The sequence below is a fragment of the Pantherophis guttatus genome, chromosome 1, assembly GCF_059756535.1.
Source record: "Pantherophis guttatus breed Tessera chromosome 1, ASM5975653v1, whole genome shotgun sequence".
In the NCBI taxonomy this organism is placed as follows: domain Eukaryota; kingdom Metazoa; phylum Chordata; class Lepidosauria; order Squamata; family Colubridae; genus Pantherophis; species Pantherophis guttatus.
In genome coordinates, this window is record NC_142063.1 from 151,407,732 (window position 1) to 151,424,682 (window position 16,951).

At 40.0% G+C, this 16,951-nt stretch overlaps 1 protein-coding gene across 2 annotated transcripts in view; it reads right to left on the reverse strand.

Annotated features, from left to right (window-relative positions):
* Nucleotides 1-16,951, reverse strand: part of STK39 (serine/threonine kinase 39) — a 141,653-nt gene that overhangs the window by 2,426 nt on the left and 122,276 nt on the right. For both annotated transcript variants that reach the window (XM_034426776.3, XM_087882009.1), the window contains exons 15-17: nucleotides 14,413-14,465; nucleotides 12,023-12,091; nucleotides 3,719-3,783 (exon numbers count right to left, since the gene is read on the reverse strand). In XM_034426776.3, the coding sequence (XP_034282667.2) occupies nucleotides 3,719-3,783; nucleotides 12,023-12,091; nucleotides 14,413-14,465 (187 nt within the window). The remainder of the gene's footprint in view (nucleotides 1-3,718; nucleotides 3,784-12,022; nucleotides 12,092-14,412; nucleotides 14,466-16,951) is intronic.

Sequence of the window (16,951 nt, forward strand, 5' to 3'; positions counted from 1 at the left end):
CCCAAAAGGTTTCCACAATTTTGGCCACTACTGTATATTTTATGTATGCAGGTGAAATATTCAGTCAAGAAGCCTTGAGTGAACATGGCAGTTAAGAAGATTTAATCTGCTATCTTTTCAACTCTTTTCCTCTCTTCCTGCACCATTCTTTGACATCACCATTGCAAAAGTGAGGTTTAGGTACACTTTGTGATAGAAGCAATGCAGCTTTTAATATAAATGAATAGTCCTTTGGCTGTTATCTAAGAGGGTGATTCAAATGCTATATGCAGGTTTGGTAGTACTGTATTAAATTTACTGCTATTGTCTATGTGTTTTAAATGTCTAGACAATTCATGAAAATTTATACTGTATGTGATTATTCAGAGTGAGGTAACAGAATTCAGTGAAACTAACTCCCAAATAAACCAGTAACTTTAACTTCAAATATCTTGAACTGGCCTGGACCAATTTGCTACTGAATACAATGGGGTCAGTATAGCTGATTATTGTTAACTAAAGTTCTCATAAATTTATTGACACAGAATTTTCAATCAATGTTACTAATTACACCAACAGTCTAAACATGTACACTTTCTATTTAAAGCAGGCTAGATTTCAAAAAGTAGTCTTCAGATTGTCCAGCATAACCACAGATCGATACCATTATGAAGAAGGCAAATTTGCTATGGATGCCATTAATCATGCATTGTCAAATGTTTTAGTGAGTGAGTGTCAATAATTATGCTCTTAAACATTACTGTAAAAAATACTTACACTACAGGCAACAAAGGGGGTTTTGTGCACTGAACTTGCCTCCTAGAGCCTTTTCAATAAAATTACGATACAAATAATAATACAACCCAACATTCATCAAGTTGTGCATCCATAGATCAATTTTGCTGAAGCGGTCACAAGTTATGTTGTTACGTCTACACAGTTTTGTCATATTTTGTAGGAAGAAGCTGAGGCATCACTTTATGCGGAAACTATTTTAGAGAAAGTTGTCAATGAAGAAGCTATACATTTTGCCACTGATCGCAGCAGATGCTTTTACTGCTGGAGAGCCTGAATTGATATCTTTTATTTCCAAAATTGTTAAGACGGGCAGCTCATTTGTGTTGAACATTCTCTGGTTAACTGGTGGATTTCAAATTACTCAACAATAGTTGAGTTTGGGAAAGCTCATTCTTCTATTGTTAGTGGGGATTACTAGCAATAATGTACACTGCTGATTGCAAGAACTGTGTGTATGTGTGAGGTTTTGTTGCTAAGTATAAATCAGATTTCACCTGCAGAACCCAAAACACTGTACAGGCAGCCCTCAAGTTACAAAAGCAACTGGGACCACAATTGCTATTACAGTTGTAAAGGGTGATGTCACATGACCATATTGCTTAGTGCTGGCAATCCCGGCAGTCCCAGTTGCCACCATAATCCCAAAAGATGTGAGTCATTTTGCATAGTGCAGGTTGAGGAAGGGCTGGCGGAGACTGCAGGTGGGAGCCATTTACCAGAGCAACATGCAGTCTCCCTGCTGGCTTGCCCATTTGGCTTTGCTTATCAGAAGATGATTGGGAAGGTTGCATATGATGATTGCCTAACTACAGCTCCCTGTGACAGCATAAATCGTGAGCTGGGCACTCAAGTGCTTGGATCACAATCACATGAACATGGGGGTGTTGTTGTGGCCAGAACTTTGGGGACCATTTATATGTCCATTTTTTTCAGCACTGCCATAACTTTGAAGGGTTGCTGGACAAATGGAAGTCAGCTGATAACTATCTGTAACAGGGGTTCCCAAACCCGGTCCATGGACCGCAGCATGCCGCGGTCCACAGAAACAAATGAAGCCCCATCCGCAGGATGCAGGCAGCACACGAAACCACGTCCCCTTCGGTCTGCGAAAAAATCTCTCTCCATGGAACCAGTCCCTGGTGGCCAAAAAGTTGGGGGCTGCTGATCTACAATATAAGGAGAACAATTTGCTACCGTTGACCAATTGCAAAGATCACCCCGAGTCTGATACAGTACTTATAAGCCACTTCAGCTACTGAAAAATCAGTTCTTCAGACTTAAACAGGATTGTAATGATGGCTTAACAGAACTGTTTCTAGATCATGACTTGGAGGGGGAGCTGCTGAGGAACCTGAATGTGTTATATGTTATTATTCTGACACAGTGATTACACTGTTTCCTAGTCCAATTATAAAACTGACATTCCACTTAGTCATAATTACTGCTGGTTGATCTCTTTGATGGCACCTCTTTTGAACTATTCGGCAACTGTTCACAACACAGACACATAAGGAGTCCGTGCAGATTTTACTCCGCACATCACTGCCGACTATAGGGGCAGTGCACATCTCCATTGCAAGGGCAGTTGAGCCAGCGCTGTCCAAAGACATTTCCGCGATTATGTAGCCAACATGAAGTCACAGAGCGCACAGACATATCTACACATTAATCCTTTACTGTACAGGTAGACTTTGGCTAATACCATTTGTTTAGGAACCAACTGAAGCTACAACGGCACTGAAAGAATTGGCTCGCAACTAGTCCTCATACTTACAACCATTGCAATATCTCCATGGTCATGTGATCAAAATTTGGGAACTTGGAAACTGCAGGTATTTATAACAATTGCAGCATCCGGGAGTCATTTGAGACCTCCCCAACCACCTTCTGACAAGCAAAGTCTGTGGGGGGAAGCCAGGAATGGTGACCCTCTTTCTCTTGAATCATCACAAAACACACCACTCTTTTCTTTAAATGGGAAGCCTAATATAAATGTTTTAAACAAATAAAAATGAAACGAGGGCTTCCTTCAACAATGAGGAATAATAGTAGGCAAGAGAAGTTCGTTCAATCAGGACGTTTTGATTTCATATGGGAATATCTGACTATCCATGAGCACTTTTCAACCCGTCTCTCCATTTCTACAAGGAGCATTTTATCGTGAGATAAATGGCTATGGGAAGAGGGGAAAAATTATTCAAAAAGTGTTGTATTTTATCTGAGGGTCCAAGCCAACATGTTACCTTCAGAAGGAACCCATGATTTCATTTGCAAATTATTAAGCATGGGAGTGATGCAGATCAAATAGGTGAATTGGGCTCCATGAAAAAAGCAAAAGCGAGGGGAAGCATGATGGGTGAACAAACAAACAAACTATAGCTGAGGGCAGCTAAACATCCTATAGCACGGCTATTGTTATTGTCTTCTGGACTTCAGGAAATACATCATGATTTCTACAATTCCCAAACAGTAAGCTATTTACCCAGAAAAATGCAAACTTCACGCCAGATGCCCAAGCTTAGTTTTACTGTCTTCTTAAGAAATAAATTATTGTAGGTTCAGGGATTCAACTAACACAAATCAGAAAGTCTTACCGCTGTCAGCCAATACATGGGAGGCACCAGGAGATACAAGGACACAAGATATATGTCAGGGTTTGTCAGCTCACTAGAGATTGATAGAGGAGTGCTGGCTTTTCTTTTCCTTTCTGATAAATTATGATTTCCAGCGAGTGAAATAAAAAAAAGCTACAAAGGCTGTTTTCTGCTTTCTAATTTCATTTTGCATAGATTAATAAAATGCTTGAAAGGTCAGCTCTCAGTTAAAAAAAAAAAGAGAGACTAATAAAGGCCAGAAATAAAGAAAGTACCTTGCTCAAAAAGATCAGTAATTTTTTCCTATTTACTTACATTATTTTACCTCCAACGGTATTTCTACTTACCAGTTTAAAGGTTAATGTTTTCAAGGCTCTGGGGTCATCTACTATTTTTTGTAAATTAGCAGCAACTGGGGAAAACAAAGCATGAAAAGCATGGAGTACACACCAAGTTACAAGGTATTTAGTTAATAAATACAAGGCATTTACGTACGAAGAGCAGAATGAGGCATTTGGTATGAAACATTTATAAAAGGAAGCCTGAAGTCAAGGTTAACATAATTTTTTCCTCCCTAGAATAAAAAAAAATAATGTAATTTTTCAGGAGTACCTTCATCAGGGTTACTCCTTGTTGGGCTTCATAAAGAGAAAGTTGAGAAATAGCATGTCTGTGTCGTGCCTTTAATTTTACATTTATATTCACTTTGAATGAGCATGACAACCCAATAGCTGATGTTACTATGCATAATCTATTGCTAAATCTATTATTTATTGCTTTCATGAATAGGCTAGGAATGGAAAACCAAGCCACAAAATCAGCATCCTTTGTACACACATAAAAGTCGAGAATATTGAATATGGCCTAATTTTCATTGTTAAGTACTGGAAGTGGAAGAACTACTGCTGCTGCTACCAGCATCATTTCCAGAATGGGGAATCTTTAGGCACACCAAAAGTGCCTAAATGTAAAATAAGATCCTTCAGTTCTATTCTGCCCTTCCTGTTTTCAAGTATTGAGTTCATTGGAGGATTCAGGGCAAGATCAGAGTCTTGAGGACAAATGATACCTCCTTCAAATCCAGTTCCTTGTAGTGATTTCAAGGATACATCAATGTAGGTTTTATAGGCAACTGAAGAAGGTACAGGTTTACCGGTAATCTTCGATTTACAACCACAATAGGGATTGAAATTTGTTAAGCGACGCAGCTAAGTGATTCATGCCCTTTATGTATGACCTTTATGGTTGCAGCAGTGATGAAATGTAAAATTTGTTACTACCGGTTCTGTGGGCATGGCTTGGTGGAGGGGGGGGTGTAATGTGACTGGGAGGGCGTGGCCAACTTTTTTTTTTTTTTACTTTTAAAAGTATTTTTTCTACAACCTTAAGAGGTTGCAGAAAAAAATGCTTTTAAAAGTCTCTGACGATCAGGCAACTCAGCTGGGATCGTCAGAGGCTTTTAAAAGCATTTTTTCCTACAACCTCTTTAGCCAATCCCAGCTGAGCCACACAATCATCAGAGGCTTATTTTTTAACTTTTAAAATCATTTTTTCGGCCGAAGAGGTTATAGAAAAAATGTTTTTAAAAGTAAAAAAAAAAGGCCTTTGATGATCGCATGGCTCAGCTGGGCATGGGGGGGGCAGGGATTTTTGCTACCGGTTCTCCGAACCACCCGCTGCAATCACTACCGGATCAGGCGATCCGGTCCAAACCGGGAGCATTTCACCCCTGGGTTGCAGCCACTTAAGTCAACTGCACAGTCATTAACTGAATCCAGCATCCCCCACTTATTTTGCTTGTCAGAAACCGGCTGGGAAGTCTGTAAATGGTTATCACCTGACACCATTTGATGCTGCAGCCATTGTAAATACGTGCTAGTTGCAAGACGTCCAAATTTTGATCGCATCAGACCAGGACTGTCTCAGCTGATACCAGGACTGATTGTTTCACAAATGGTCACTAAACAAATGGTTGCAAGTCGAGGATTACCCGTAATGGCAAAAGTATCAATAACATTTGCCATTACCTTCTGGAATTACTTCTGATGTCTCAGTTTAACCAACAGCCAAGGGATGTCCATGTAAAAAAACAGGTCCGACCCTGCTTAGTTTACAAGCTCCTTGCCATTAGTCACATATGTATTGAATCTGTCCTTGGAAGTATAATTGGTCAGAGGATAGCCAATGAACTGAAACCATATAATAACCACTGGTGCACGGCTGGTTCTCAAAATGAATACAATGGGGTGGAATTGTCCTTCTCCTAAAGCAGTGTTTCCCAAACTTGGCTATTTTAAGATGCATGGACTTCAATTCCCAGAATTCCCCAACCAGTATGCCTGGTTGAGGAATTCTGGGAGTTGAAGTCCATACATTTTCAAAGGGTCAAGTTTGGGAAACACTGTCCTAAAGGAAAAAAACACAATCCAAGGATATTCCTGGGTCTAGTTTTATCATCAAAAGCCCAAGTGGCTTTGGTGTCAAAAAATGCTAATACAGGTAGTCCTCGACTTACAACAGTTCATTTAGTCACTGTTCGAAGTTACAACGGCACTAAAAATAATGTTTATGACCATTTTTCACACTTACGACTATTACAGCATCCCCATGGTCACACGCTCAAAATTCAGATGCTTAGCAACTGACTCATATATGTATGATGCAGGGGTGGGTTCTAAATTTTTTTACTACCGGTTCTGTGGGCGTGGCTTATTTTGTGGGCGTGGTTTGATGGTCATGTGACAATTCTTTAGGATTTAGCAGAGGTACTGCTCTACCAGGCTTTTAACTGCTTGCAGAGCTGTACCGGTCTATCCATTTGTTTTTGGAGACACCGGTCTACCCATTTGTTTTTGGAGGCACCGGTCTACCACCACACTGCCTTTTAATACTGATCAGCTGTAGGGCGGCCCTTTGAAGCCCCGCAGCAAGAGTTTAAACAGTTTTTTTCCTTCTAGCCGATCAGCTCTGGGACTCGGGAGGCAGCGAATAGATTGGGGGCGGGGCCAAATAAAAGGTAAGAATAATGTGGAGGGGGGGGGCGGGAGGGCCTAGCTCCCGAACAAAAAGAACCAGTTCAGTGATGTCATATCGTCACTGCTACCGGCTCGGTAGAACCGGGCTGAACTGGGAGGAACCCATCACTGGTATGATGGTTGAAGTGTATGGGGGTCCTGTGATCACCTTTTGCAATCTTCTGATGGGGAAGTCAGATTCACTGAACAACCGTGCTACTAATTTAACAACTGCAGTGATTCACTTAACAAATATGGCAAGCAAAGTCATCAAACGGGGCAAAACTCACTTAATAAATTTCTCACATAGTAGCATAAATGTTAGGTTCCACTGTGGTCGTTAAGTTGAGGACTACCTGTATATAATACAGTTATATATATAAATCACATAATAATGTTAAACATTTAGCTTTTGGTCTGGTAGGGTTGCCCAGGGCTTTAAGGATTTCCTGTAATTAGGAACCACGGGACGTTAAAGAACAGGAGGGAAAGTTATGTATAAAGACATCAACTAGATGTCTATTTCAAGAGACAAGGTAGGGAAAATAAATACACAAATAAAATAAAATAAAATAAAACATGGCAGGTATTGATAGTTCTTCAAATAGTCTCTTGTCTTTGAATTACGAAGACCTTTGCTAATTAGGAAGAAGCTGAATGTTGACTCTTAGCAATGTTTCAACTCTCAAACTTAGCAATGTTTACATTTAAGAAAGGAGAGTCACAGAATAAAACCACTGTGGCTTTTTCAAAAGAAACTATATTGTTTTTCTATCCTTCAGCAAATCCACGCTTTAGGGCAAACTCCTGCAGGTGATCTTTCTGAGCTACTGAGAAATAATAATGTTACATAGTGTGCCATTTCAGTTAACTTTTGTTTTTCTTTTTACTATACTTTGCATGAAACTAACAATCAGCCTTTCATTCACTCTTGCCAGAAATCTATTTCATGCATATTTTAACACCTCTTGCTCTCTGTATACATATTCAGAAAGAAAAATCAAATATAACTTTCATAAGCAAATGTGGCACCGGAGAATATTCCTTCACTAAAATATACAATTATTTTACAATGGAGATTTCACATTTAGCCTATCAGGAAGAACTATAATATCCAGCAAGCTAAGTACAGTAGCTCTGATTAGTTAGGCCCGTGATGGCGAACCTATGGCACCGGTGCCAGAGGTGGCACGCGGAGCCATATTGGTGGGCACGTGAGTGTTGCCCTAGCTCAGCTCCAGCGCGTATGTGCGCACCGGCCAACTGATTTTCAGGCCTTCCAGTCCCACCAGAAGTCGGGAAACTGGCTGTTTCCGGCCTCCGGGGGGAATGGGGAAGGCTGTTTTTGCCCTCCCCAAGTTCCTAGAAAGCCTCTGAAGCCTGGGGAGGGGGAAAAACGGGCCTACGGGGGCCCACCGGGCCATCGCGTGCCAAAAGCAGGAGGAAGTGGGGGGGTCACGTGCGCATGCGCGGGAGGGAGGGGCGCACTGAATTATGGATGTGGGCACACGCACACGCGACACCCCCCCGTTCCCCCCACTTTTGGCACGCGATGGCAAAAAGGTTAGCCATCACTGAGTTAGGCCCTTCTTAGCTGTTCTGCTGGAATGTTAAATTTAGGGGTCCAATGGCACAAGACTTTTACTTTTCAGGACAATAAAGGTTAAGTGGGGGGGGGCATTTGAATCATTCGCTTTGTCTACTGAAGATTCTAGCTCAGAGGTGTCAAACTCACGTTGCCATGGTGGCGTCACGTGACATATCGGGACCTTTTCCCCCATTGCTAAACCGGGCGTGGTCAGCGCGTGACGCATCCGGCCCACGGAACGGGAGTTTGACAGCCCTGTTCTAGCTGACCCCTTAGCATTTGCAGGAAGAGCAGAGTGGGCAAATAACAAAGCTTGTGTGATTATGTCATCAGGTAAATGAGATGACTGATATCTGCATCAGATGATCAAACGCTCACATATCTTCAGAGCATTTACATAATGACATCAGAACATGTTATGTATTGTGTTGTAGAGGCATCATTGCAGTTTACTGCCAAAATCACTTAGTTATAGCTGGAACACTTAACTTTGCTAAGTGTAGTTTTTTTTCCCCCTAGCAAGGCCTCTCTTGGCTGCATCTCCAGCTCAGCCTCCTCTTATAGTATATGTTTAGCATTACATACATTGGCCACCGAAAAAAGCCCATCTCTTCATACTCAATCTTCAGTGAACTAAAATGCCGTTTTGACAGGGAATAAAAGCTAAAACTAAAAGGGATTTTATAGATTTCTTGATTCACATTAACAAGTGTAACTACTGAAAGTTATGCTTTCTTATCAGCCTAACACAGGGGTGTCAAACTCGATTTCATTGAGGGCCGCATCAGGGTTGTGTTTGACCTCGGGGGGGGGCTGGGGGGTTGGGCCAGGGGGTGTGGTCAGCTCAGTGTTACTCATGTTGGGTACTGTGGTGGCCCAGGCAGAAGTTGGGGGATCCTTCCTTCCTTCTTTTTCCTTCCCTCTTCATTCTCCTTTCTTCTTCCTTCCCCTCTTTCCTTTTTTTCTTTCCTTGCTCTCTTCCCATCTTTCCTTCTTTTTATTTGTCTTTCCTCTTTCCTTTTTCCTTTCCTGTCCCCCCGGGCCCAGTTTTTGGCCGTGATGGCTTCCTGCAGAACTCTGCAAGGAAAAACGGGGCCCAGGGGGGCTGCGCGCAGTCCCCCCCCCCCCCGGTTCCATTTTCACTGGCAGAGTGCTGCAAGAGGCCGTCGTGGCCCTGCGGGCCAGATCTAAGCACCCCATGGGCCTTGAATTTGACACCCCTGGCCTAACACATCTGGGAGATGGCTGTAGAAGACATTGGAAGAATTTTCTCATCTTCCATAAGAGATTAAGACTTAACATTCAAACAAGTTTTGGATGTCTCTTAATCAGCCCTAGGCCCTGAATGAAAATATTTGACAAGAATCTCATTCAGAGTTTGTCCTTTGAGCCCAATTACATTCACAACCCCAAAGGAAGGATCACAAGAAGGAATACAACTATCCCAACATGCCTGGATGTGGGCATAGCTGTCTCTAATGTGAGCTGCTATTCAAGAAGTGGTTACTTTGGTTTTAAGGCACAACAGAACTTTAAGACCCAAGCAGCAAGCTGGTGCTCCTCCAGGTTTATTGAATTTGCTTATCATTGGCCATGTTGGCAAGGGTAAAAAATGAATGCAGATGTCTCTCCAGCATCATAAACATGTTGCGTGTGCGCATGCGTGCATGTAAGTGTGTCTGTAAGAAGAGAGGATTACCTTTTACTTTTACTCTTACAAAAATCATCTGATCTGGAGCAATTTATTTATGGCTAATGCAAGCAATGTTTTCTAAATGAATGAATGAGGTAAATTCATGGATGACCCTGCTTTAGGAAATGGGCCATAAATCTTATTTTTATTAGAGGCATCAGGCTAAGTGCTGATTTATGGTTCGACATAAGCCAAGAGACTCTTATTCTGAAAAGGGTATCTAAATTTAAATTAAAGTGGAAATGACAGACATAACTAGAACTGATGAATTCAAGCAAAGTTACTTGCGCTTTGTACCACATGTAAGATTTATCTTTTGAACAAGAAGTAAAAAGTCATTAAAAAATTCAAGTTTCTCTATTTTACAGATACGCTGACTTGAAATTATTATTTGGATTTTTAAACCTATGTTGAGCCTCATATCAAATTTTTTTAAACACCACTTGAAGCCTCCTTTAAATCAACACCACACAGAAAGTGTGCTTACCCCACACATACAATAAGACTTTCTATCTCTGCATGTTGTTGGAAGTTTTCAGGTTTACTCGATATAGTTATTAATATACAATATAAAGATATATTAAGTCAGAGAAAAATATTGCCCTGTTCATCTGTGTTTTCCAATTTTCTATTATTTATAGCTCATGAAGAAAATAAATAGAATCTCAGATCTCAAAGCACTTTCACTAAATTCAATTTTTGTATTTTTCTCACATCAACAACAGGTCAATTTTCTGCACATTTCACCTGAAAAATGACATGTAATTCACAGGATTCTTTGAAATGCAAACAGAGGGAAAGAATGTATGCTACATTTTCCTTCCTGGAAAAAAAAAGGTTCAATTTATCCTTGCCATTTCAAATTACAGAACAATATTGATTTGAAGGATGGCAGGAAGAACTGTTTATAAATGAGGAGGTATACACTATAAGAAATGGCAAAATTTATTCTGTTTGATAGAAATATACATATACATACATACATATACATATATATATATATATATGTATGTATGTATGTATGTATGTATGTATGTATATGTATGTATGTATATATGTATATATACACACTGTAAGAAATGGCAAAATTTCTTCTGTTTGATAGAAATAAATAAATATATGTATGTGTATATATGTATATATGTGTGTATGTATATATGTATGTATGTATGTATGTATATATATAAAATAAAACAGAAGCCCTGAAAGAAGAAAGTTTGGCAGGTTTAAATATCTGGTATTTTATTGAAAGAGATGGCACTGATTCTTCATCATTCTGGAAGGTGACAGAGCTCAACCACAAAACAAGTTTTTGCTGCAACTTGCATCTCTCATGGGATAATATGAAATATTATATGTCTCCCTTGTTCATAATTTCTAAAAATATTATGTATACACATAGATAATAAAAAAGAAAAATGTGTGAAGCTCCACAAATGACACTGTTAAGTCTATTTCACTGAATGAATCTACAGATCAGTGTTTCTTAAATCTCAGTAACTTTAGGAAGCTTGGATTTCAATTCCCAGAATTCCCCAGCCAGCATGCTGGCTGGGGAATTCTGGGGGTTGAAGTCCACATATCTTAAAGTTGCTGAGTTTGAGAAACAGTGCCATAGATCTTTGGCATTTTCTGGCAGATCTTTCCCATCAAAGTCCTAAACAATTTCCAGTATCTATGTAAAGACAAATGCAGAACAATGTCGACAATATTAAGTGGAATTAAAGTAAATTCAAGATTCTATTGTCCTATTGTCCTCCTGATTTAAACTCAAATTGAGGATTTTACTTAATTCTTCTTCATCCTGAGATTGTAAAATGAGAGCTTGAGTTACAGAAGAAAGAAATCACAAATTTTGAACATACTTTCAACTTTTCCCATTTGATTGGTACCAAGCTGGGAAAGACCACTTTAATAATTTAAGATCCCAAGTAGCTGCTGATGTAGAAAATAGTTACCCATCATCTATGAAGATCCTATAGAATTTAAATCCTTTGTCTGATTTTCTGAGGTTTACTGAAGTTATTAAGGCTGGCAAAGAACAATTACACAATAGTCACAATCCAAAGGGACATGACAGAAGGAATAGAAAGGACAGAAAAACAGAGGCACTAATATAAGATTTTTAGAACATAAAGATCAAAGTGAAGAAAGAACACCTGAATTAAACTAAAGTGAAGCATTTGTCTAAATCATATCAGGAAATATACATTGTCAATTGAAGAAAGAATGTTGGGGGGGGGAGGGAGGGGTTCCATAAAAAATCCAAGCACGGATGTTATTATGAATGGGCCTGTATGCATTTAATGTTCTGAGTTTTGGGTATAACGTAATCTCAGAATGAAACATAATTTACCTATAACTACATCGTGGCCATCAACCAAGCCTGCAGAGAACAGTTCTTGAGATACACCATCTGCCGTGTCTGTAAAATGTGAAATGAATAGGCATTAGTCCTAATAAAAGTGAGAAAAAAATGAAAAATAACAATAAGCCAAGGCAATTTGTATAAGAAGTATATTTACTCTATGAACATCCATTGCCAACATGTGCTTAAATCAAAACTATTTTCATTAAAAACAACTTGCATTCCATTACTTACTACTCTGCAGTTTCAACATGATAGGACCCCACTGATACATTCTTCACAAAGCCTATAAAGGCCTATTGCTTAAGTACCGAAGTTCTCTCATAATACATAATTGGATATCTTTATTCAAAGAGATATGGAAATGTAAGAATGTTGTTAAACAAGCATGGTTGCCTGACATAACATTTTTATTCCCTTTCCCCAATTTAAAGGGAGTAATTCCATTCACACAAAACATCTAAAGCTAAATGTTATTGTAACCTGGAAGCCTCCTACTGGATCTACACCATGGGTGTCAAACTCGCCGCGTCATGTTGCTGTCACGTGATGTTTCGCGACATTTTCCCCCTTCACGGAGCTAGGATGGGCGTGGTTTGTGTGTGATACATCCGGCTGGCAGGCCGCCAATTTGACACCCCTGGTCTACACAAAAGGTTTCAATTGAAGAACAGCACTAGCATTTCCTCATCAGAAAAAAACTGACTATAGCTGCATATTAATATAGAAAGCTGCTGTACCTTTTGTAAGTATTGTTCATAGTCTATTCTAGCCTTCCTAAGCTATGTTGTTCCAACAGTCTCAACTAGATATATTCTTGTATTACCCCGCTTTCTGATATTTTCAGTGAGGAAACATTTTATGCTACAATCAAAATGCATATGTTAGGAGAACTATATCTAGCCATTGTATCTTCAACTGTGTATATTGCAGATGTCAGACAGAGACCCAATACTGTTGTTTTATTTACATATGCATTGAGGTTGCTTTTAAAGCATGGTCAGCTGTGCAACGATAAAAATAAAAGGATTTCCAAAGGACAGGTCAATTAAAACATGGCTGTCTTGAATACCCGCAGCTTTTAAAAAATTATCTACAAAGCTTAAACCTGAACAAGCTTTAGTTAAAGCAGAAAGGGGCAGCCTGTAGCTTGGGAGAAGCTGTTCCTACAGCATCTAGCATTCTTCACTATTATCCATGCAGTCAGTATTTTTCCTCCCTCTGGATTTCTGTTATGCCCATTACAGGTAGTCCTCAACTTATGACCACAGGTGGGATCAGAATTTCCACTGCTAAGCAAGATGGTTGCTAAGTGAGTCATATTGGATTTTACAACTCTTTTTTTTTTTGGCCACAATTGTTAAGTCAATTGCATGATCCTTAAGTGAAAGTGACTTCCTGCATCGACTCTGCTTATCGGAAGCCAGCTGGGAAGATTGCAAATGGCGATCACATGATTGTGGAGATGCTGTGATAGTTATAAGTGCGAGGACCAGTTCGAAGTCACTTTTTTTTCAGTGCCATTGTAATTTTGAACAGTCACTAAAGGAATGGTTGTATGTCAAGGACCACCTGTACAGGTTATCAGCAAAGGCAATTACAAATACTTCTTTAGGACATTCAGCTATAGGAGACGCAGTAGAAGAACCTGGGGGCGGAGTTAAAAGAAGGATCGGCCTAGAATCCCTACATAGCCACAAGCAGACTAAATCCAACCCCACCCCACTTGAATTCTGTTAACTGTGCTGACCAGTTAGTTGAGTAGATTCCTGTCACCAGAGATTTTTAGCAATAAATCAGTTTAATTGGGCCTTCACTTGTGGACTTGGTTTTTTGTGCCTGACAATAGATGAGCTGCTGCTATTTGAAGTATGCTACAAAGATTAAAGTATTCAACAGCTATGTTTTCCTTGTTGTTGCTAGGGGACACATTATAGTATCTCCTAGAGGAATATGGGAGATGGTATTAAAAGCATCATTATCAAGCCTTTGACATATTTTATATTCTGCCTATGGTTAATTTTTACATCAGGACCACTTACTGGCATACCATAACATTTTATTTAGTATAAAACTTTTAGATCAGCTATCAGCAGGAAGGCAGTAATGGACTTTACTTCATTAGATTAAAATCAAGCAAAAGTACCAGATAGTTCTTTGCCTATATAACATCCTCTGAATTCAACCATTCAATCCATAACTATGCCACTAAAAACATGCACACTTGGCACTAGATTTGTTTTGGTGAACTAGGATAGTCTAAAACATTTGGTTGATACATTTCATAGAGCTAATTTATACTAAGCCGATAAAACAGAAATCAATTTCTGAAATTCCATTTGGAGTCATAAAAACATAATTTCAATTAAAAGTCTTACCTCTGCCTGGAGTAAACTCAAATCGTATGTCATTAAGTTCCTTTCTGGAATTCCTGGAGGGAGGGAAAAAGGAGAGGGATGAAGCCATGGTAAACACATCAAAATGTAATGAAGTGCTCCTTCTGTATTCTAAATGTATTCTAGCTTCATAAGTAAGTTGCTGTTAATATTCAGGCAGTATTTTACAGTTTTTATAGTCTCGACTATCCCCAAGTGTATTGCAAGTATATCAATATAAGAGAAAGTACTGGGAATAAAAGTTTTTTTAACAAAAAAAAAAGCTAAAATGCATTTTAGAGATAAAAAGTTGATGATAATTTACTTTTATGAAGGAAACTATCTAATTAAAATGGAGTTGCAAATTTGTTTTGTGCCTTGGAAAGCAACTATATAGCACAGCTGATTTTGATGAAGAGTTCTTTCGTGGTCTTGCTCATTGATCAGATCTTCTTCAATTGGACTATCCTTCTTTCTCAGCCCAACAATTTCACTTCTGTTGATATATTTAGAACCCCATCCAACCAATCCTCCATTGCACTCCTAAATTATGGCACGTCAGTCATTATATCTGAATCTAAAATGTTATATTTCCTTCCTAGCATCAGATATTATTTTGAAGTTTTATTTACTTTTCGATAACGATGAAAAAAGATTAAGATTAAAAGGCTAACAAAAGCTACAAGATCAACCATGAATGTTTTGAAAGCTTCAGAGTTTCTTACTTGCATGTAGAAGGTAAAATATCAGAAATGTTATGTGGGGGAGAGAGAAGTGGGTGCAAATCATGATTAGTCTGTTCTGGGCAGTCTATAAACCAGGGTTTTCCAACCTTGGAAATTTCCAGGAGTGTGAAATTCAGTTCCCAGAATTCTAAAGCCAGCATGACCACTGACAGCACTGTTCCAATATTTGAGGGGCTGCCATAAAGAAGAAGGGGTCAACCTATTCTTCAAAGCACCTGAAGGCAGGACAAGCAGTAATGGATGGAAAGTTAATTAATAAAGGAGAGAACCAACCTAGAACTAAGGAGAGATTTCCTGACAGTTAGATGGAACGACCCGCCTACAGATGTTGTAGATGTTCTAACACTGGAGGTTTTTAAGAAGAGATTGGACAACCATCTGTCTGAAATGGTGTAGGGCAGTGATGGCTAACCTTTTTGCCGTTGCGTGCCAAAAACGGGGGAGTGCGGCGGGGGGGTCGCACACATGTGTGCCCACACCCATAATTCAATTCCCCCATGCCATGCCCCCGCACATGCGACCCCCCCACACTCCCCACACTTTTGGCATGCAATGGCAAAAAGGTTACTGGTGGGCCTGGTAGGCCCGTTTTTCGCCTTCCCCAGGCTCCAGAGGCTTTCTTGGAGCCTGCGGAGGGCAAAAATGGCCTTCCCCACCTCCTGGAGGCCCTCTGGAGGCCGGAAAGGGCCCGTTTCCTGACTTCCGGTGGGCCCAGAAGGGCTGAAAATCAGCTGGCTGGTGCGCGCATGCGCGCTGCAGCTGAGCTGGGCAATGCTTGCGTGCCCACAGATATGGCTCTGCGTGCCACCTGTGGCATGTGTGCCATAGGTTCGCCATCACGGGTGTAGGATTTCCTGATTAAGCAGGGGATTGGACTAGAAAACCTCCAAAATACCTTTAACTCTTTTAATTTTGTTTTTGATGAGAATTCTTGGGGCTGAAGTCCACATTCCTAGAAATTCCCAAGGTTGGGAAATATTGCTACAAACAAAGTGCATCAGATATTGTTTTGAAGTTTTATTTACTTTTCGATAACATTACTAAATTGAAAAAAGATTAAGATTAAAGATTTGCACAGCGGCCAGCTGCTTTTCCGGGTTCCGTTGTGTGCATGCGCGCTGGACAGCTGCTCTCTTCCGGGTTCTGGTACGTGCATGTGCACCAGCCAGCTGGTCTTTACTCGAGTGCGCGATGGAACCAGGAAGAGCAATTGGCAACAGCGCGCGTGCCCACCGAGAGGGCTCTGTGTGCCACCACCACATGTGCCATAGATTCGCCATCACGGTTATAGGGCTTCCTTTCAATGGAAAATCTGAAAGATTCAAGTTCTCGGGAACCCACAGCACTGGAAGTAAAACTGCCAAATTGTCCTCTGCTGAAAAATGGATGATGCCCCCAGTCACACATATATATCCTACAGGATTCTTTCAATCAACAGTCTGTTTTCATCACAGTATCTGCAGTGGGCATTTTGGTAGAAAAAGGAAAAAAAGAATAACAATAGTTTTATAGCAATCTTCTGTGTAAGAAAGATGTTCAAAAAAATCTAGACAGGTCCTGATGATTCCTTCAAGTAGTATATATTTCCCGGTGTCCCAAAAATCAGCATCTTTGATGGCCATATATGTCCCAAAAATCAGCATCTTTGATGGCTCTTTATTATGATCTATTTTGCCAGTGATGCGCAGCTCAACATCAATGCATGATGAAGCATGACTGGCCAGCTTTCCACATATTATACATTACTTCCATGTTTTGACTGTTCTGTCCTGATTACGTTACTTTGTGTATAGTTT